This window comes from Vigna angularis, chromosome 6 (genome assembly GCF_016808095.1).
Source record: "Vigna angularis cultivar LongXiaoDou No.4 chromosome 6, ASM1680809v1, whole genome shotgun sequence".
In the NCBI taxonomy this organism is placed as follows: Eukaryota; Viridiplantae; Streptophyta; class Magnoliopsida; order Fabales; family Fabaceae; genus Vigna; species Vigna angularis.
This window is the reverse complement of record NC_068975.1, coordinates 5,897,908-5,918,912: the sequence shown is the minus strand read 5'-3', so window position 1 is coordinate 5,918,912 and position 21,005 is coordinate 5,897,908. Positions and strand designations below refer to the sequence as shown.

General features: G+C 33.8%; 1 protein-coding gene across 2 annotated transcripts in view; it reads left to right on the top strand.

Moving 5' to 3' along the window:
* The first annotated feature begins 3,770 nt into the window (after positions 1-3,770).
* The window catches only part of LOC108342952 (callose synthase 7), a 29,995-nt gene continuing 12,760 nt past the window's right edge, over positions 3,771-21,005 (top strand). Inside the window, exons 1-33 of one of the 2 annotated variants that reach the window (XM_017580896.2) lie at positions 3,771-4,394; positions 6,709-6,809; positions 7,106-7,218; positions 7,301-7,388; positions 7,483-7,593; positions 7,704-7,865; positions 8,675-8,761; positions 8,898-8,989; positions 9,341-9,464; positions 10,749-10,883; positions 10,986-11,062; positions 11,172-11,262; positions 12,553-12,681; positions 12,809-12,926; positions 13,069-13,400; positions 13,543-13,595; positions 14,203-14,263; positions 16,163-16,247; positions 16,341-16,390; positions 16,503-16,589; positions 16,880-16,984; positions 17,093-17,187; positions 17,275-17,356; positions 17,452-17,615; positions 17,711-17,834; positions 17,938-18,032; positions 18,135-18,231; positions 18,322-18,473; positions 20,003-20,112; positions 20,197-20,307; positions 20,398-20,466; positions 20,561-20,747; positions 20,840-20,951. In XM_017580896.2, coding sequence (XP_017436385.1) covers positions 4,184-4,394; positions 6,709-6,809; positions 7,106-7,218; positions 7,301-7,388; positions 7,483-7,593; positions 7,704-7,865; positions 8,675-8,761; positions 8,898-8,989; positions 9,341-9,464; positions 10,749-10,883; positions 10,986-11,062; positions 11,172-11,262; positions 12,553-12,681; positions 12,809-12,926; positions 13,069-13,400; positions 13,543-13,595; positions 14,203-14,263; positions 16,163-16,247; positions 16,341-16,390; positions 16,503-16,589; positions 16,880-16,984; positions 17,093-17,187; positions 17,275-17,356; positions 17,452-17,615; positions 17,711-17,834; positions 17,938-18,032; positions 18,135-18,231; positions 18,322-18,473; positions 20,003-20,112; positions 20,197-20,307; positions 20,398-20,466; positions 20,561-20,747; positions 20,840-20,951 — 3,810 coding nt within the window. In that variant the 5' untranslated portion in view covers positions 3,771-4,183. The remainder of the gene's footprint in view (positions 4,395-6,708; positions 6,810-7,105; positions 7,219-7,300; positions 7,389-7,482; positions 7,594-7,703; positions 7,866-8,674; positions 8,762-8,897; positions 8,990-9,340; positions 9,465-10,748; positions 10,884-10,985; positions 11,063-11,171; positions 11,263-12,552; positions 12,682-12,808; positions 12,927-13,068; positions 13,401-13,542; positions 13,596-14,202; positions 14,264-16,162; positions 16,248-16,340; positions 16,391-16,502; positions 16,590-16,879; positions 16,985-17,092; positions 17,188-17,274; positions 17,357-17,451; positions 17,616-17,710; positions 17,835-17,937; positions 18,033-18,134; positions 18,232-18,321; positions 18,474-20,002; positions 20,113-20,196; positions 20,308-20,397; positions 20,467-20,560; positions 20,748-20,839; positions 20,952-21,005) is intronic. The other variant, XM_017580895.2, reaches the window with a different exon arrangement.

Genomic DNA, 21,005 nt, shown 5'->3' with positions numbered 1-21,005 from the left:
ATTGTCAACATAGATAAGCATTGGTCTATGTTGAGGAAACCCAAGTTCAGCCAAAAGACCACGAAGCCAAATTATTTTAGAACAAGCAATAGACATGGCACGATACTCAAATTCAGTAGAGGATTTAGATATGTTTGGTTGCTTCTTACTTTTCCATGAGATTAATGAAAAACCTCGAAACAACTCTAACTAATGACTGATCGGATAGTGTCAGGACAACCAATCCAATCGCCATCACTATATGCAATTAATTTAGGAGGTGTGTCAATGAAAAAAAATAAGGCTCGTTGGGAGGTACCTTTCCAATAACAAATTATGCGACGAACTGTTGCCAAGTGGAGATGGCAAGGAAGTGCATGAATTGACTTAGATCATATGAAGAACGATTAAGCTTGAACACACTTGTAAATGAAGAGAAGATACCCTAAGGAAGAAACGTGTAAATATCTTCAATCAACTCACCATGAAGAAACGCATTCTTCACATCCATTTGATGAAGCAACCAACCCTTAATAGTGGCTATAGAATGGACAGTTTTGGTAGTTGTAATTTTGGCAATAGGTGCACATGTCTCATCATAGTCAATTCCATATTCTTATTTCTTTCCTAATGCAACTAGTCTTGCCTTGTAATGATTGAGAGAACCATCAAATTTTAGTTTCACATAATACACTCATTTGCAGCCTATGGGTTTGATATCATGAAGACAAGAAACAATATCCCATGTAAAGTTCTCTTGTAGATCCTGAAGTTCATCATTCATTGCCTTTACCCAACATATATCTTTAACAATATCCCATGTAAAGTTCTCTTGTAGATCCTAAAGTTCATCATTCATTGCCTTTACCCAACATATACCTTTAACAATTTGTGAGTAACAAGTAGAAATAAATGGGCCAAAAAGAGAAATTGTTAGAGAATTATGAGAAGAAGCATACTTGTCTAGCGACATATACCTTTAACAATTGTTGAGTAACAAGTAGAAATAAATGGGCCAGAAAGCGAAATTGTTAGAGAATTATGAGAAGAAACATACCTGTCTAGCGAATACCTATTAGGAGCTCGAGATATTCGACCAAATCGTTGTGATATAATTGGTACAAACACAGGTGATGGTTCAAAGTTAAAAGGGGATGTAGAAACTTATTGACAATGTTGTCCTATATATGTGATGCCAGGTTGGAAACATTTTATAGATTGGGATAATGTAGAAAAAATGGGAAGAATAACTACATCATTTGAAGTAGGATAAAGGCAAGGAAATATAAATTGATTATCAAAAAATCACATTCTGGAAATGCGAAAATGTTGATTAAAAGCATCATAACACAAAATACCATTATGAAAGGGACAATACCCAAAAAAAGCACATTGGATTGATTGTGCCCCAAGGTTATACCTTTCAAGCAAATGTAAATGAACAAAACATACACACCTAAAAGTATGTAAAATATTATAATTATGGTGGGTTTTAAAAATACGAAGGAAAGAAAAGTAAAAAACAATAATTATGGAATGAAGGCAATTAAAAAACACAATAGTGGATTAAGCCTCCATCCAAAATTTGGATAGAATAGAAGCTTGAAGAAGTAATGTGCGGGTCACATCAAGCAAGTGACGATTTTTGAATTCAACAATTTCATTTTGTTGAGTATCAGGACAAGAATGTTGAGATACAATACCATTTTGTTGAAGGTATTCTTGAAACCCATTAGACATGTATTCACCGCTAGAATCAGAGCACAAAATTTGAATTTTGTTTGGAATTGAGTCTTCGCATATGCCATAAATTTCTTAAACATGGAAAAGACTTCAGACTTAAAGGGAAGAAAATATATCCAAGTAAAACGATTATAATCACCAATAAATGTGATAAAATATTTATAACAAGCATGAGAAACAACATGATACATACCCAAACATCACTATGAATTACTTCGAAGCAAGACGAAGCATAATGAGCACTGGTTGGAAAAGGAAGCGTTTTATGTTTAGCCAATTTGCAAACAACACAAGAAAGAGGTGTACCAAGAAGAACATATTTATTTATGAACAAACCAGTTTTAAATAAGTGAGACAAAATAGTAGAACTTAGATCACCCAATTTTCTATATTAAACCTCATAGAGATTGATAAGATTATTAGAGCTGTGTGTCTAAGGAAAGCTCTCTTGTTAGTGAAAAGGAATTTATGTCATTTGAGAATACAGAAATTATATTAGAAAGTTATCAAGTTATAAAGTTGCTTAAGTTAAATCTTGTTGTACCAGGGAGAGCCGGACACTATACGGAACGATGCCCGCGTGGATGGCCGTTCGCCCGTTGCAATGCCCACATCACCCAAAGGGCCAACGACCGTTCGCCCGTTTCGTTAACCAGATAGAACCTCTGTTTGTAAGAGAAACTTTGAAGAACTCACATGGAATTCTATCACCACGAGACAGCCCCGCACTCTTTACACTCACAGTGTTCTCCAAGAAAATGCTGAGAGACGAACGTCTGGTACCAGGGAGTGCCGGACGCCATACAGAACTGAGAGACGAAACGTCTGGTACCACGTAGAGGGCCGTCCGCCCAATTTAGTGCCCGAGTCATCCATAGGGCCAACGACCATCCGTCTTCCCCGGTATCGAAGGCTTGGAAGATTATCTCGTAAATGTGAAGGATCGAATAGGTAAGGCGGACGCCTGTATCACTTGGGCGGACGCCCATATCTCACTGACCGGCCAAATCACTAATCATGGTGGCTTAGGTAAATTAACCTGGTTTAGAGGTAAGTACAAATTAGAAGCTATTGGGCTATGTTGGGCCGTGATTAACTTTTCACTAATCTCAAGCCCATAGCGAAAACTATAAATACAGGTTCACGGTGAGTGGTAGATAGGTTACATTGAATGCACATTTATTACTATCCTCTGAGAAAAGCCATTGCTCTGAAACTGACTTTGGCATCGGAGAATCTTTTGTAGGTCTTTTGGCATCGGAGAATCTTTTGTAGGTCTCCACCCCTCCGGATCAAGAGGAGAGTCAAGGCCCGAGAAGAAGATCCGCCACCGAGACAAGACCACAGGAGAATTTGGAGGTTTGGAACAGCACAGCCCTACACATCCGAAATACTTGTGAATAGGAGAAACTCGCGTTTAGTGTGTAGTCTTATATTGTAAGACTATACTAATATATCATACACATTGTATTCTAAATATTCATAAGATGTTTTATTTTAAAAATATTATGCTATTATAATTAAATGTTACAAATTCAATTTTAAATAAAAAATAGTTTTAGTTTCTAAACATTAAATTTGAAAAATTTAAATGTATTTACAAAATTATTTTAATCTCTAAACAATAAATTTAAAAGGCTAATATATTTTGATTTTAATTTTTTTTCGAATTATATGAATAATTGGGAGATTAAGTATTTAAACTAATTGCTTTTCTATATTTTTTTTCATTTTAAAAGTACAAAAATAAATTAATCCATCAAAGCATATAAATATTGGGGAAACTTAGTACAAACAAAGATGCTGTGACGATTCTAGGATTGCAGAGGAACAGAGTGCGCACACATACAGTGACACTATAGACTTTCCTCTCACAGACCACTTTTCTTTTTGTTACATGTTTTCCGTAAAAAAACATAATGATTGATAGCAACTCCAAACTCCAAGGTCCTCCTTAGCTTAGTTTCCTTGGCATGTAAGGATTAACAATTCGTCAAATCACAGTTTCAAAGACTCACTTTTCTCACAAAAGAACAAACCAAACAAAAAAAAAAAAAACAATGAAATTGCAATCTGATGTGTGAAGTGTGAGCTTTCCTCTCTGGTTTGTTCCTTTGTTTATTTATCACCAAAAGAAAAAGCACTAAGCAAAAAAGAGTAGCAGCTGCATCACCCTCTGTTCCCTTTATCTTTATTTTGATAATTATTTATTTATTGTTTCCCTCCTTTTCCCTTGCTACCAGAGCAATCCCAAAACCTCTCTCTCAATCAAAGTATCAATCTTTTTGGTTCCTTCTTGTACCCCAGTACAAAAGATGGCAACTTTACCTTCCCTCACTCTTCAATCAAACCCCAATACCTGTGGTGCTTTCGGGGTAGTGAAGGAGAGAAAGAAGAAGAAAATTGAGGAAGAAATCTTGAACCTTGTTGCATTGGCTGTAGTGGTGTTGGAGGCAGGACCATGGCCAGCACCAGTGGCACAAAGGGTCCTTTTGAGATTGGCAGGCAGCCATCAAAGAGGATGGTGAGGGCTCCTACCAGAAATGTGGACTTGGGAAATGAGGAGGGTGTGGTGGACAGTGAGATTGTGCCTTCTTCACTTGCTGTGCTTGTGCCTATTCTCAGAGCAGCCCTTGAGATTGAGGAGGAAAATCCCAGAGTTGCCTATCTTTGTGAGTATTTCTTCATTGGGTTGTTTTCATGATTTATTTTCTTTTTAAAATTTTGCCTGATGTGTGCAAACAGTGAGGTGTGGTGTTGTAAGTAGGTGTTTAAGGACGGGGAATGTTTACCAGGGATGGTTGGTGTTTTGTGTTTGAAAGTAGAAGTATATAAGGCTGTGTGGATTTCCTTGGATCGTTTGGGCAATATGTCTTTTTCTTTTCTTCATTTCTTAGAATGAAAGAATAATTTTTATCATGGAAGAGAAGAGTGCAAAAGTTAATAGGGCTGGGGTATTATAATCATTATTAGGGAAATATGTACGGCTTATAATAAGGGATATTCTCCATTTTAGCCATTATTAGGTTTCCCTATATAGTTTGAGTGATTATAAATAAAGTGTTTACATGTGTGTTTATGAGGGGTGAGAAAAAAAGAGAGCAGAAAATTTACCAGTTCATTCTGAGAGGCCACATCCAACATTCACCTCACATTAAATTATCAGCATAAGGAATTGTATATAAATAAGAAAGTAAGTGGCATATTGTGTCCATGTTAAATCACATCACTGGATTTCCAACAGAGCTTTAGTGCTTATCATGTTGAGTACTGTTATCCAAATGAAATACAAATTTTGGGATGAGCATCGGTTGGACTTTGAAACAGTGTTCTGTTAAGAAGATCTTGATATACAAGCCTAAATTAAAACAATATGATCATGTATAAGGGAACTAACCACCGTTCCAAGTATAGAAGTGGTTGGTAACTGAGATGTTACCACTGCACTGAATATAAGAAAGCAAGAGACCATTACAAAGAAATGAAAATGAGTTAAGAGGATCACTGGTTACCACTAATTATGTTTTCCAAAATCTAAAACATTCCGGTCCCTCTACTTTTCTATTCTTCTCTCAACTCTATATATCATAAAGGTTATGCAAAGTGGTGGAGATCCCACATGCTTTTGAAATGAAAGGATGTTTGGCTTGAATGCATTGTTCCGGACTGACCCCTGAAGAATGTAGTAGTAACTAGTGATGGGATTTTATGAAAGACTGGGAAATAAATCCTCTTAGGGAAAAGGAAATGAACAATTAAAATGGCCAAATAATCACTCAATGAAAATAAGTTAGTGAACAAAAGAAAGTAATCTGTTGGCACTTCAAATGTTCATGAAATTGACGTAAAACAATATTGATTTTCAATTAAGCAATAATTATCAAGTTAAAACAGTGTTCATTTTCATTAATTGATTGATTGAAACCCTTACAATGGATGCTTATATCTTTAGCATTGCATTTCACCACTGAGGTTGTCCTTATGACTGAAGACCTGTCAAACACATACTAATATTTCTCCCTTTTACAATTGCACTATATTATTTATAATTTTTTGAAGAAAAAGTTTATTATTGTATGTTTAGCTCAACTTATTTTGAAGAAAAAATTTCTTGTTTTTACAGCTTTCTGAGTGTTCTTGAAAAATAAATGATTATTTTCTCAAAATAAAATAAACCAAGCATGCATAGCCACTAGAGCAATTTTTGTGAACACCAACGTCTAGTAATTCTTCTGCTTGTCGTATCTCATGACATGCAGTATTTAATGAAGAAAAAAAAAGTTAAAGTTGTCTTTACACTGTTTATGTTACTATCAGCATTTCTGATTTGTAATACCATTGATTTAGAGAAATATTTCCTGTAAAAATGTGCAGATAGATCTTCTGCTAAACTGACATCCTTTCTTTTCCTTTTTGCTTCTTGAATTGATAAATACTCTGTAAAAAGATTTCATATATGTTTGCTTCAAACCATGTTCTGGATTTTATATGCTATAAAAGATTTTGTTTATGAAAAATGGTGACTGCCGGTGTCACTTATTTGAAATTGTTTTAGTTCATCCTCAAAAGAACATGTGGTTACTCAGATAGATTTCAAAGTCTTCGGGCAGAAACTAAACTCTTTCTATCTAGTCTCCATGAGGGAGATTCACTTCAGCTATGATCCGAAATCCTTTTTTCTATGGCCAATTTTGACAAACCTAAATTTTTGAACTGTTTAACATAATCCAAACAGAATTCAGAAGAGGAAGAATATAAAAAATAAATTTTAGTAAAAAATATACAAAAAATCCCTTATTAGTTACTGCAGAGTGCCACATTGAAGCCTGATTCTGCTTTCTGAACTCTTACTTTGATGGTGAACACAAATTCAAAGTTAACACCTAAAAGAAAAATAAAATAAAGCGTTCCTTCAGTATATCAAAGGTATTTTTACCTTCTATTCAGAGAAGAGTATATGGTACTGATGTCTGCTTGTTAAATTAGGTCGCTTCCATGCATTTGAGAAGGCCCACACAATGGATCCAACATCAAGTGGGCGTGGTGTTCGTCAGTTCAAGACTTACCTATTGCACAAACTTGAAAAGGTACACTGGCTATTTTTATTTTCTTACAGATCTTATAGTTATAGAAGGTTCTCTTTTGTTTCCTCTGGTGTCTATATGCTGGTAATGACGGGTGTCCTGTTGAGTTATATTTTCTGTATTACTCTCAGCCTGATAGGGTTTTCTCTTTTTCATTTCAATATCAGGAAAAACATTATACAATGATTATATTGGTTGATCCTTTTCAAATAAGAACTGAAGTCATTTCTTAATATATACCTGGAAAATGAGAATCAAGTAGTTGATGTATACACATTTTTTAAAATTCCTGGTTGCAGGAAGGGGAGCTTACAGAAAGACTTAGTAAAAGAAGTGATTCCAGGGAGCTGCAGAACTACTACCAACATTTCTATGAGAAGAAAATCCGAGAAGGAGAATTTAGCCAAAGACCGTGAGGCTTGATCTAAATCTTGTGGTTTCAAGTTTTGTGAATTGTAATGTGATGTTTTTTTGTTCTGATGTTTCTCTTGAAGTGAGGAGATGGCCAAGAATGTTCAGATTGCCACTGTATTGTATGAAGTGCTGAAGACTATGTTAGCTCCACAAAGTATTGAGGAGAAGGTTTGTTTTGCTTGATTTGGCTACCATGACTAAAATTTTAGAATTCTAGTAAGAATAGCTCAGACCTGGACTAAGGATGTTGTTTTATTGCCAGACAAGAAGGTATGCTGAGGATGTTGAGCATAAGAGGGGACAATATGAACACTATAACATCCTTCCATTATATGCTGTCGGTGTAAAGCCAGCAATCATGGAACTTCCCGAGGTTTGTGTGTCTGGGATATATGCATTGTTTCTTTTACTTCTGCTAATAATATAATTTCTCTGAAATTTTAAAGTTTTAATCTGCTTTTCTTTTTTTCTTGAAAATTAAAGATCAAAGCAGCAATTTCTGCTTTAGGTAAAGTGGACAATCTTCCAATGCCTGTAATTCCTGCAAGACCTGATGTATCTAATGATGATTCTACAATGCCTACCGAGAGGCTTAAAAAAGTGAATGATATACTTGATTGGATTGCCTCAGTGTTTGGGTTTCAGGTAATGGATGTTCTCTCTCTCCCTCGTCCTTCTATTTCCTAATTTCATTTTGATTGGAAATTGTCCGTCTTACAAATGTGGGAGAATAAGGAGCTACATTTATTATTACCATAGGATTAGGGTTCTTGGTTTAAGTTGGTGGTGGATGAAGAGATCTAGATTGGACTGATGATTGGGTTCTAGAAGTTGTATTCGTATAAGACCTGGAATCAACTTTTTACTTTTTACTATTTGATTAAAGGATTGAATGTTTTTTTCTATGTTCTTCTAAGCATAATTAAGAAAACTAATGATTTCTGTTTCTCCCGAAAGGTGTTTCCAAATATGCCCTCAGTTAAACTTGTGTTAACATATATTAAGGACTAGAAATAGAAATGTTTCATAGGTATGAACCATAGTTTCAACTTAGGTTGGAATTTGAGAAGGGTTCTCAAAATATATTTTTCATTGTTCTCTGGTAGTGAAAATATGTCTGAGCAATTCTTAGAGCCTAAGCATTTGAGTGTTTGTCTGTTTGTGGCTGAAGCTAATGCCAGTGCTTTTTAACGGAAATATTCTACTTGAACCTTTTATGACATTAGTTTTTTTCACTACAAACATGGAAAATGAACAATTTGATGAACTTTTATTAATAAATTATAAAGAGATTGAAGAGCTCAATTTAGCCGATCCTTCCTTATTTCATTTTGAATCTATCCTTGGTATGAAAGTTATGCTTCTCAATTTTTATTGCAATTAGCCAATGACAAATACAGGTAGGTATATTTGTCATGATCTGATATTGTTTCCTTCTCTTTTGGGATGTGAAGAAAGGAAATGTGGCAAATCAAAGGGAGCACCTTATATTACTACTTGCCAACTTGAATATAAGGGACAGGGTTGAATCATCTTCTCAGGTGAACTATTATTTCCCACATAAAACTTTTGTTTTCCTATCTTTTTTGTATTTAATGGGCAGGGTGATGCTTAATTTCAGAGTTATAACTACATTCCCAATTCTCATTGTAAAAGCTAACACAAAGCTTCCTGCAGCTTCATGTCGAAACTGTAGAAAAGTTGATGGGAACAATTTTCAAAAATTATGAGTCATGGTGTCATTATGTGCGTTGTGAATCCAATCTTAGGTAATTGAATCTTTTACTTTGGGATAATAAAACCAATAGATTTGTACCCTAACAGTATGTTTGGAATGAGCAGTTGGAAAGGGAAAGGAAGGTTAAGTTTTCAATTTAAATTAACATTTTTTGAACGTTTTTTTAAATGAAAGAAAAAAACATGAAGTATTATCAAGTGACCTTTCAATCATCTCTTATTTGTTTTATGTAAATGTTTTATAGCTATCAATTGAAAACCGTAAACTAGCCCTCCTTTCCCTTTCTCTCCAAACCTTTTCAAAAGATACTCTAAATTGTGCTTTTTACCGTTTTATATAATAAGTGCTATTGATTCATTTTTTGTTAATTTTTTAACACTAGGTTTCTAGAAGATTATGACTTGCAACAGATAGAGCTGATATATATTGCCCTTTATCTTCTAATATGGGGAGAAGCTTCCAATATCCGCTTTATGCCTGAATGTATTTGCTATATTTTCCATCATGTAAGTTCTCTATGACCTAGCATTCATTCTTCTGCTGTGCCTGCACTGTGAGTCCATCATCTTAATCTCATTCTCTAATTAATCATAACAAGCTTATGCTTCATTATGTTAGCAAAATGTTTTTGTTACCTATTTTAAATTATCATTTACCATCATTTCATCTCCATCAATAACATAACAAGTGTTATAGCTTCCATCTGTAACCATACTTCTTATTGAAATTACGTAGAAGATATTTCATGAATAAAAAGAACATTGTAGATTCTATTTTCAGATTAATGAATTAATATCATTCTAATTATTTGCAAAAAGTCATTCTAATTAGACAAAACCTTATTGCGTACACTAACAAGATTCACTTTCTTATCCATAAATTAATGTTCTAGCTGAATGCCTTTCAAAAGAAAAAATATTTCTTCAGGTTATCACTTCTCTCATGAAGCTCTGATCATACAAATTTTAAAAAAATACTATCATGTGAAACTTCTGTCGGGATTAATCCAAGTGTGAGTCAAAGTTTCACATTGGGTAGAAAAGACAAAGTTAAACACTATATAAGATGAAAGACTCATGAATCCATTGCTTTAAGGTTTTGAATTAAAAGTGGTGTCAATCTCTTATATGTGTGGGTTAAATTCATGTCATATACATATATATAATATCTCCCATTGAATACCCACCTCTATGAAATAACCCATCAATGGCATAAGAGCTGATGGTTCGAACAACACCATAACCACAAGGGTACGAGTAGGTCACCATACACCTGGGGAAAATATACCATATCAAATGGGACTCACCTTTGAGGAGAGATTCTTGGGATTAATCCAAGTGTGAGTCAAAGTTCAACATTGAGTAGAAAAGACAAAGTTAAACACTCTATAAGATGAAAGACCCGGAATTAACTCTATATACATGATTTGGGAAGCTAAGCAACATTTTCAAACAGAAAAGTGTTTATATCCTAGTACTCAAGCATAAATAAATAATAGCGTATCTATTATTAATATTCAACATTCAAACAACTTACACAGAAAAAGCCATATCAATATCAGACCTATTATGAGCGTGCCTCAAATTTTACCTAATGACAGACCTAGTTCCAGCATCATTCTGTCTATTCTAGTAGTAGGATAGGAACTCTACTACCTTATAGCACTGATCCTGACCCTATAGTTTCACAAATTTTTAATTTCAATTTCATGTTTTAACCGAGCAACATAGCAAACATGGGCTAGATGGTTTGGTGTTATGTTAATAATTCTCGCTTTTTTCCTGTCAAAGATGTGCCATAGTGTCTATAGAATATTAGACATGAATCCCTCTCGTGTGACTGGAAGCACTGAGCTAGTAGAAGGACGTGATGATGAATATTTTCTGAGGGAAGTTATTAGTCCTATATATCAAGTTTTAATGAAGGTCAGTATGATGTGCAGTGCGTTTTCAAATGATATCTGGAACTTGTTTTGCTGTGTGTGTTCAAATGTTGCCTGAAACTTGTTTCTGTATTTGTTGAAAAAGGAAGCAAAGAGAAACAACAAAGGCAAGGCAAGTCACTCCAACTGGAGAAACTATGATGATCTTAATGAATATTTTTGGTAAACATTTCATTAGACTTTTACTTATCAACTATTTAACACTCTTGAAACAGTGATATTTTTGTACGCATTTGGATAACACGAAGCTCAAATTTTTGTCCTTTTCTAGGTCCAAAAGATGTTTCGATGATCTAAAATGGCCATGGGATCCCAAAGCAGATTTCTTTAGGCATTCAGACGAGACACTCACAAGACATCGGGTCTGTCTATCTTCTCTTTCTCTCTTCTTTACATTCTGCATATGTTTGCTGTTTTCCAATTGTCAAATTCTCTCATATGTATTGGATGTAGTTATAATAAAAGAATATTTATCTGAGTATATCGTTTACTTCATATTCTATTTATTTGAATAATTTATCATCTTATGTTAAGTGTCATATTATTATATTCTATGCCAATGAGCCTAATAATATCCTATTTTGCCCCTTTAGCCCTTGTTCACTTGAATGGATTTGAAGGAGAGTGATTGAATGGATTTGAAGGTAAATTTTTTGTGGTTTATTTGAGTGGATTTTGGAGGTAAGTGAGAGTGTATTTGGAAGTAAATTTTTTTAATCTATCACATCAATCAAATTCTACACTAATTCTACACTATCTCTCCTAAAAGCTAAGTTGCTAGGTGGAGGCATTTTCATATTTTATATTTCCTACAGTACTTTGTGCAGAAAATCCAAGTGGAGGAATCTTATAATTGTGGGTTTAAACATAACTCAACCTTGCAAAATTAATTAGTGAAACAAGAGAGTTGTCTCATTTAGTTATATACATTATTTTGACATTATCTCTAATTAATGTAAGACTTGAGTTTGTCCCAACATAGCCTCTTTTGATAAAGCATTAAAGGTTTATGAAAGGAAAAAGAGAAAATTGCGGGAAAGGTTGTTGGCTGTTAGGGAAGTTTTGTATAGGAGAGGGGTTAATATAAATAGGGGATATAGTTTGTATACGAGGTTAGTTTTTTTGACTTGTATGGTTTAGACTGGATCATTGTTCCAGAGGAGGGAGAGAGGCTTCCTTTTGTAATTCTTGATTTGTTGATTCATTCTTACAGCAATAATATACATTCTTTTGCTGTCTTTTGTGTGTGTTCGTGTGAGAAGAGTGTGTTGATATACTTCTTGATCAAAGAAGTCTATCACTCTCGTGCTTAGCATTATTGAATTTGGTGTGTAAATAATATTATAGTTGATATTGGATCTAGGATATGTCTTAATAAAATATTGCTCAGGCTGAAATGGTTTTTCATGTTTAGCTATTTATTTGTATGTTGATTTTTTGTACTTATTCTACTTTTTTCTCCTTGCACTTAGCGTGTTTAATATATGTATATATATATATAAATATATAAATGTAGCCTACTTGTATTTTCCTTGCCCACTAATAAAATTGTTGCATTAATTATACACAAGTTTATGTAAATACTACCTAGTTAGATGAACTTGCATTTCTTTTGAAAGAGACTTTAATTGATGTACAAATTTCAATGACAGCGCCGTAGCCAAAGCAACACTGGAGTTGGTAAGAGGAAGCCCAAAACAAATTTTGTTGAAGTTCGTACATTTTTGCATCTGTATAGGAGTTTTGATCGAATGTGGATATTCTTTATATTGGCTTTACAGGTAATTGTAGTGCTTGGACCTGTGGAATGTCCTTTATGTTGACTCTAACTAAATGTCTAGAGCTATGGTTACGTGTGTAAACTTCACCATGCAAAATTTGTTTCAAATATGGAAGTATTTGTTTCAGGCAATGATTATCATAGGATGGAGTTCCTTGGGACTTGTTGGGGTGTTTATGGATGATGATGTCTTCAGAAATGTTACGACTATATTCATTACATACGCTTTTCTCAATTTTCTTCAAGGTACTTGATTCCTGTGTTAGTACTATTACTATTTTGTTGTGTCACGACTTTATTAATGTAGAATGACTATATTCTTTATGTTGTTTTAGGAGCACTTACTGGCATCATTTATTAACTTTTTTCTCATAACTTTTATTTGCAGTAACTCTTGATATCATTTTGACATGGAATGCATTGAAGAACATGAAATTTACTCAGTTGCTTCGATATTTTTTGAAATTTGTGATAGCAGCTGTTTGGGTTGTTGTTTTGCCAGTCTGTTATTCCAGTTCACTACTGAATCCATCAGGGCTTATAAAATTTGTCACTAGTTGGGCTGGGGATTGGGGGAATCAGTCCCTCTATACCTATGTTGTTGTATTATATATGTTTCCAAACATAGTGGCTACAATACTCTTTTTCCTTCCTCCTCTGCGGAGAAAATTGGAGCGCTCAAACATGCGAATCCTCACCTTTGTGATGTGGTGGGCTCAGGTCCGCAATACATTCATTTATTTGTTTATTTTATTGTGGAAATACCTAATGGATGCTTCATGTATTAATTTTTGCATTTCTTTCTATTTTCTAATTGAGATATGGTTTTGGTGTGCTTTGTCTAACATTGACCATGCTGCAGCCAAAGTTGTACGTAGGAAGAGGCATGCATGAGAACATGTTCTCACTGCTGAAGTGAGTGAGAATTTATTATCATTTTCCTTTTTGAATCCAGTTCTTTCTGTGGGATGGAGGGGGATGATTTCAAGGTTGAAACCTTCGTTTTCCTCCAACCAAATGTTTTCTTTTTAGTTGGCTTCGTTTGTGCTCCTCAAATCTTTTCTTTTGAAATATGATATTTATAAAGGACTGTACTATTCTAATTGTATTTTGTTATGTTAAACACGATTTGATTTATTAAATGCTTTGTAAGATACTTGTACTTATTATACAGGGAACCCTTTTTTCAATGAAAGTTATATTCTTCTTTTCCTTAAAGCTTTTTCAAGAAGCTAAGAACAAAGAATTTTTACCCCGAAAATATTCAAACATGCACTTACTCTCCTAGTTAAAGACGTACTGATGAATATATCTGTAAACTTCCTTTTAGTGTTTTCATCATATGTTTTAAAAGACTATTTTGGCTCACATAGAGACATCAAATCAATTTTTTTATTTTCTCTTAAAATTTGTTCAAACTAATAATTGGGTATTTAATTCAATCATAGGTACAAATTTGATGCTTCTATTATTAAGTATATTTTCATATTTTTTGGCTTTAAAATATAATTTATTATGGCAGGTACACCCTCTTTTGGATCATGCTGCTGATTAGCAAGCTAGCATTCAGCTACTATGTGGAGGTATTATTTATGTAATTGATTTTTTATTTAAATTTCTTCTAATTTCCATGGCTTGTTGACAATAAAACACATGTAAGTGATAGAAAACATGCCTTGAACTCCAAAAAGAATGATTAAAATCTTGAATTACAAGCTTGCTTTCTCTGTCAAAAATATCCTTTCAAATTGCACTGAAACAAGGTATAATTAGTTTTTGGTTCCTAAGCCTTGTATGACTTTTACTCCCAATAAATTATTTTTTTGAAGTTTCGGTACTTGTTATTTTATTTTGGTCCCTATAAAATATCTATTTTTTTCATTTTGGTCCCTGTAATATTTTGTTCGTTTTGAATTAGTCTCTTTCAAAATATTTGAGGGGCCAAAAGCTAATAATCTACATATAACAAGAACTAAATCATAAAAATAGATATTTACAAGGAGTAAAATAAAATAACAAGGACAAAAATAAAAAAAATTTACAGGGACCTGATGTTAAGCAAAGGTCTTATAGATAAAAAGTTAGAATACAATTATACTTCAAAAGTAAAATGCATATTTAACCCTTCATGTTTTTTTTTTGGAGTTTGTTCGAATATCTACATAATATTTTAGAGGACAAGTATAATGAGTAATAGATTACTATAAATAGGGTTAGGAGTTTGGTAATTGATTCCTACCATAAATAGGGCTGTTAGTGCATTGTCTTTGGCATCACGTAAAAAATATACGATATTTATGTTATGGGACTCTATTGTCTCGTTTTCTCCTTCCTTACCTAAACAATATGATTTAAACCGTATTGGGTGCAGCAAACTCATATTGTGTTATTAAGAAATATTTGTTTAAAATTATATATCAATGTTTAAGTTCTATTTTTGTAAAATTCTGCATAGATACTATCACAGTCTCATATATACTTCAAATAGACAAACTTAATGCTAACAATTTTGAGCTTTAATATTATGTGCTAACTAGAAGCAATGCCAAAACACAAAATATAAGTTGGGACAATTCTCACTTTATAAGACAGTTTTGTAGGGTTAAGTAAGATCTAAACCACTTACTAAAATGGTACCAGAGCATTTTTGCTCTTCGGCAGTTGCCATACCCTCTGACTAAAATGTCATATCATACATTTGACTCATATCATTCATATGTCCCAACTTGTGGGAGAATGTTAAAAAATATGATTTGATTACATTATATAGGGAAATATCTGACTTGTGTATACACAACACACACCTACCGGCAATCCTTTCCAGATGGTTTCAGAACCTATCATAGATCCGTTAAAAAGCCACTCACCATGTTATATATGTAGCTAACCCTGTAGTAGTAGATGTGAGGGGTGTATTGGGAAAGACCCAAGTCAACTAGAGATAGTGGCAAAATATAGTATATAAGTGGAGGTAATCCTTATTTTAATAGATGGTCTTTTAGGATTGAGCTAGGCTTAAATCATTTACCAAATCATGTAACTATGTTAATCAGGAAACCTTCTCATTACATGGATGATAATAGCACATGGTGTCAACATCTTGTTAGAATTCTAAGTGAGTTTAAGTCTCACATTGAATAAAAATGAGAAAGTAGAGCATTATATAAAGGTAAAATACATTAACCCATTGTCTTAAGGTTTTTGATACAAAGTGGTGTCAATCCCTTATATGATTGGGTTTAAGTCTCATTGATATTGTATCTCCCCAGTGGACCTCCTCCTTTATAGATCCAACATACAAAACTTTATAAGGATAATGAAATCAATTCCCAGTAAATGCTTTATCAAATTTTTGCCATGTTTCATGTATTTTCTTTATTCGTCTTTATATCCATGTCATGATTGTACGAAACTAATCAAATATATTAAACTGTAATTCATTAAATTTGTTTCTCTTTCATACTGAATTTAACTTTTTGCAGATATTGCCCCTTATTGGACCCACAAAATTAATCATGGGGATGTCCATTGATAACTACAAGTGGCATGAGTTCTTTCCAGAAAATGGTAAACATTTTTTGTCCTTTTCACATCTAGCTATCTTTGCTACTTGTTCTGTGAGCATAGCTAGCTTCAACTAACATTCTCTAACTGCTACAGAGACTCACAATATTTGTATTGTCATTGCAATATGGGCTCCAATTATTCTGGTAAGTATAGTAGGAAAGGAATTTTGGGCTAACGAACTTCAATTTATTCCAATACTCTCCCTTCACATTGGTACATTAATTCATTCCATCGTAATATTTTATTAATATATAGGTTTATTTTATGGATACTCAAATATGGTATGCTATTTATGCCACTCTGTTTGGTGGCATTGTTGGAGCTTTCAGCCATTTGGGAGAGGTTAGTGTGTTGCAAAATTTTATAATTTTTCAACATATTAAAGACAAACAATAATAGGATGGTGACGGAAAACCAATATAAATATCATGTTATATATTTAAGAAAAATAAAGAAATCAAGAAAAATAGCATATACACAATTTATAATCATTATATTTTAATATATAATGTATCCTATGTTTTAAATTTTGTCATTTTATTTATTGTATCTTATTTTAGCTAGCACTTGTACCCATACCATACAACATAGTTTGTTTTTTGTAATTTTCTCCTAATGTTTTACATCTTTAGATAAGGACGCTTGGAATGCTACGGTCTAGATTTCAGTCTGTTCCAGTAGCTTTTAGTCAGCGCTTTTGGACAGGAAGAGATAGAAAGACTAAACAGGAGGAATCGGTAAGCAGTTCATGTTTCAAAATTTAGTATTTATGTACAATAAAATTATATAACTACATAAAAGTTGAATAAATATCTGGTGTCTTATGAATGAATTTTCGGTGCCAGGATGAGACCTATGAACGGAACAATATTGCATACTTCTCTCAGGTTTGGAATGAGTTTATAATTTCTATGAGAGAGGAAGACCTCATCAGTAATAGGTTCAAACTACTGGCCTGATACTTCTTGCATTGCATGCCTGGTCCTGAATTTCAAGCTTGTGATTATATTTTTAACTCATTGTCCAGGGATAGAGATTTGCTTCTTGTTCCATACAGTGCAAGTTATGTTTCTGTAATTCAGTGGCCTCCATTCTTGCTTGCTAGTAAGGTGTGTCATATGAGTGGTTACCTATGGCCAGAAGTTTATTATGATTGAATGAACGTGTCTTTTTGCTTCATTTCTAAAAATTTTCAATTTGATAGATTCCTATTGCTGTTGACATGGCAAAAGATTATAAGAAGCAGACTGATGATGATTTGTTCAGAAAGATAAAGAATGATGGGTATATGTATTCAGCAGTTGTTGAATGCTATGAGACTCTCAAGGACATCATATTGAACCTTCTGCTTGAACAAGAAGATAGGCTGTAAGAGAGAAATACTTGTATATCCTCTGTTCACCCATGTAATTTTTTTCTTATTGGAATCCTCATGAGTATTGGGTTTCTTCCATCTGAGACAGGGTTGTGACCAGTATATGTGGTAAAGTAGAACAGTGTATACTTGAGGAAACATTTGTCAAGGAATTCAATATGAGTGGCTTACCTTCACTCAGTGAGAAGTTAGAGAAGTTCTTAACCCTACTGGTAGGTTTTCCCACTCATCGTACCTTTTTTTCTCAGTACATTTCAGTTCCTTCTCGTAAGACTTATTCAGGTCTTAAAAATATTATTTTTCACCTATTGGCAGCGATCTGAAGATGGAAAACTTGGATCCCAAATAGTCAATGTCCTGCAAGATATTGTAGAAATTATCATACAAGATGTCATGTTTGATGGCCAGTCGTATGTTTGAAACAGTGACTAGAACTTTGGTTTATGTTTTTTTTTCTTAAACCCTATATTAAGTACTTTTTTATGATATTGGTTTGGTTCTGCCTTCTCCAGGTTTCTGCAAACACCTCAGCAATATCATTTAGAGAGAGGGCAGAGGTTTGTCAACATTGACACATCATTTACACACAATAAAGTAGTGATGGAGAAGGTAGTCTTGACAATTATAATATAGTGAACCCATTACATTATTCTTTTTTTAATGTACAATTGCTTACCAGTTTCTGTTTTCTCTCTGTAGGTTATCAGGCTTCATTTGCTTTTAACAGTCAAGGAATCAGCCATAAATGTTCCCCAAAATATAGAAGCCCGCCGCCGTATTACATTCTTTGCAAACTCCTTATTTATGAATATGCCAAAAGCTCCCAAAGTTCGGGACATGTTGTCCTTCAGGTCAGTCATTGTGATAGACTAATACATTGAAAGGAAAGGGAAAAAATAGAATGAATATTGATTAAATTGAAGGAAAAATTCGTAAAATGGTTTTACATGACCCACCAATTCAAACAAGAGTGCTCATTGATATACTCTATTTTGTGTTGAAATTTATTGGATGAATGAGGGCAACAAAGATCAAATATTCTAAGAAGTGAATTTTAAACCTAATTCAGTTTTACAATATCAGCTTGTAAGGTGAGATTTGTACTTATTTATATAAATTTGTCTTACCTTTAGTAGTCAATGTGAGATTTCCAACACATAACCCTCACATCAAGGCATATATATCTTCAACATGAGATTTGATATTAATGGGTGATTCAATAATGGTCCTATATTGGGTGGTATGATAGGTCCAAGAAGTAATAAATCTCGCTAGGATAAACTTCAAATAACTTTAATACTGTTGGAAGTCCCACATCGACTAGAGATAAGGCCAATTCATAGTTTATAAGTGGGTGCAAACCTCATCCTACAAGCCGATTTTGTGGGGTTGAGTTAGGCTTAAAGTCCACTTTTAACATGGTATCTAGAGCTTAGGATTAGTTCCAGCCAACTCCAAGTTCTCCGGCACACATCACCGCCGCTGTCTCCGCCGTCGCCATAGTCGTCACAGCCAGAGTTCTAGAATTGACCGACGACCACACCATCAGAATCGTTCCGGCCGAGCGACCACCGTGGTGTAAACCTCACCTTACAAGCCAGTTTTGTGAAGTTGAGTTAGGCTTAAAGTCCACTTCTAACAAATACCATTTTAAGAAGTGAATTTTAATCTTGACTCAACCTTACAAAACTGACTTGTAAGATGAGATTTGTGCCCACTCTTGAATGCTTGGTCATGCAAACTTTTATACCATGTCAAACAATAACTTGCATAAAAGCTTAAGTTGTTGGGCTGAGGCTTATGAACAATTTTATATCAAACAAATAAATTTTGATATGGACGGATGGGTTTTCCTTTATGCACAATGCATACTAAACCCATTTTTTGATTGGCTCAAAAGAGAAGAATGATTTATATACTCATTAGATTTCCTTTTTCATCATGATTTTCACTTTATTGTTTCTTTTTAAATCAAGATAAAAATTCTATTGCATCTCTATACAGGCTATAGTCCTCATTAGGTTAGCACTATATGTTGACACCACATTTCTTGTGGCTGCATCCATGTATCTACATGTTGACTTTACTCGATATATGGATCATTGTTTACTTTTGCTGAGAGAATTATTGGGAGAAGTTTGTGCTTAAACTTAATCACAAGCTCTGTTAGTTATTGGTTTTTACCAATAATTAGAGTGTACTAAGGTGGCAAATTCACTAATATCTGGCCAAACTATCTGCAACTGAACATTCTAACGTAAAACATAAATACACTTCACAGCATATTCAAATGACGCTAAACTTTTACTATTAGTGTTAATATCCTAACAATTTTCCCAATTACTACTGTTATATATAACTTAGCTGAATATTGCTTCAGTGTTCTGACACCCTATTTCAAAGAAGATGTTCTATATTCTGATGAAGAACTCAATAAGGAAAATGAAGATGGGATATCAATTTTGTTCTACCTAACCAAGATATATCCTGGTGAGTACCTTTTTATGCTTACTTATATTTCTGTCCCTCTTGTATATATGCACTCATTTATTGACTGAAACTGATGTACTGTAGATGAATGGGCCAATTTCCATGAACGACTAAAAAGTGACGATATTGAAGAAGACAAGGAGGAGTTAATGCGCCAGTGGGCATCTTACAGAGGGCAGACACTCTATCGAACAGGTCTTGATTGTAATGAACAGTACTGTCAATACTATATTTGAATATTCATTCCAATTTAAATGTTATTTTTCAACTTCTTGTTTTTGTTAGTGAGAGGAATGATGTACTATTGGCAAGCTTTGATCCTTCAGTGTTTCACAGAATCTGCAGGAGACAATGGTTATTTCTCTATTTGCATACTGTATTCAAGTTAAAATTGAGATATGCATAAGGCTTTCATTTATAAATGAAATATATGTCTTTTCCCTTGCAGCTCTCTCTGAAGGTTTCCGGACAATGTATTTCTTGGACACAAATAAGAAGCTTCGCGAAGATGCACAAGCTATGGCTGATTTAAAGTTCACCTATGTTGTTTCTTGTCAAGTGTATGGTTCTCAGAAGAAGTCCAAAAATACTAGAGACAGAAGCTGCTATAATAACATTCTCAATCTGATGTTAATGTGAGTCAATACAACCAGCGCTGAACTTTATTAGTTCTTGTATTTGTAAAACAGCAATGAGATTGAATGGAAAAATGGAACATTCCATGCAGGTATCCAGCCCTTCGGGTTGCGTACATAGATGAAACAGAAGAGACAAAGGATGGAAAATCTCAGAAAGTTTATTACTCTGTTCTTGTCAAGGGAGGGGACAAGTATGATGAGGTATAGACAAAACATCCTTGCTTTATGCTTTGTTTCTGAGTTTTTGTTTTTTTT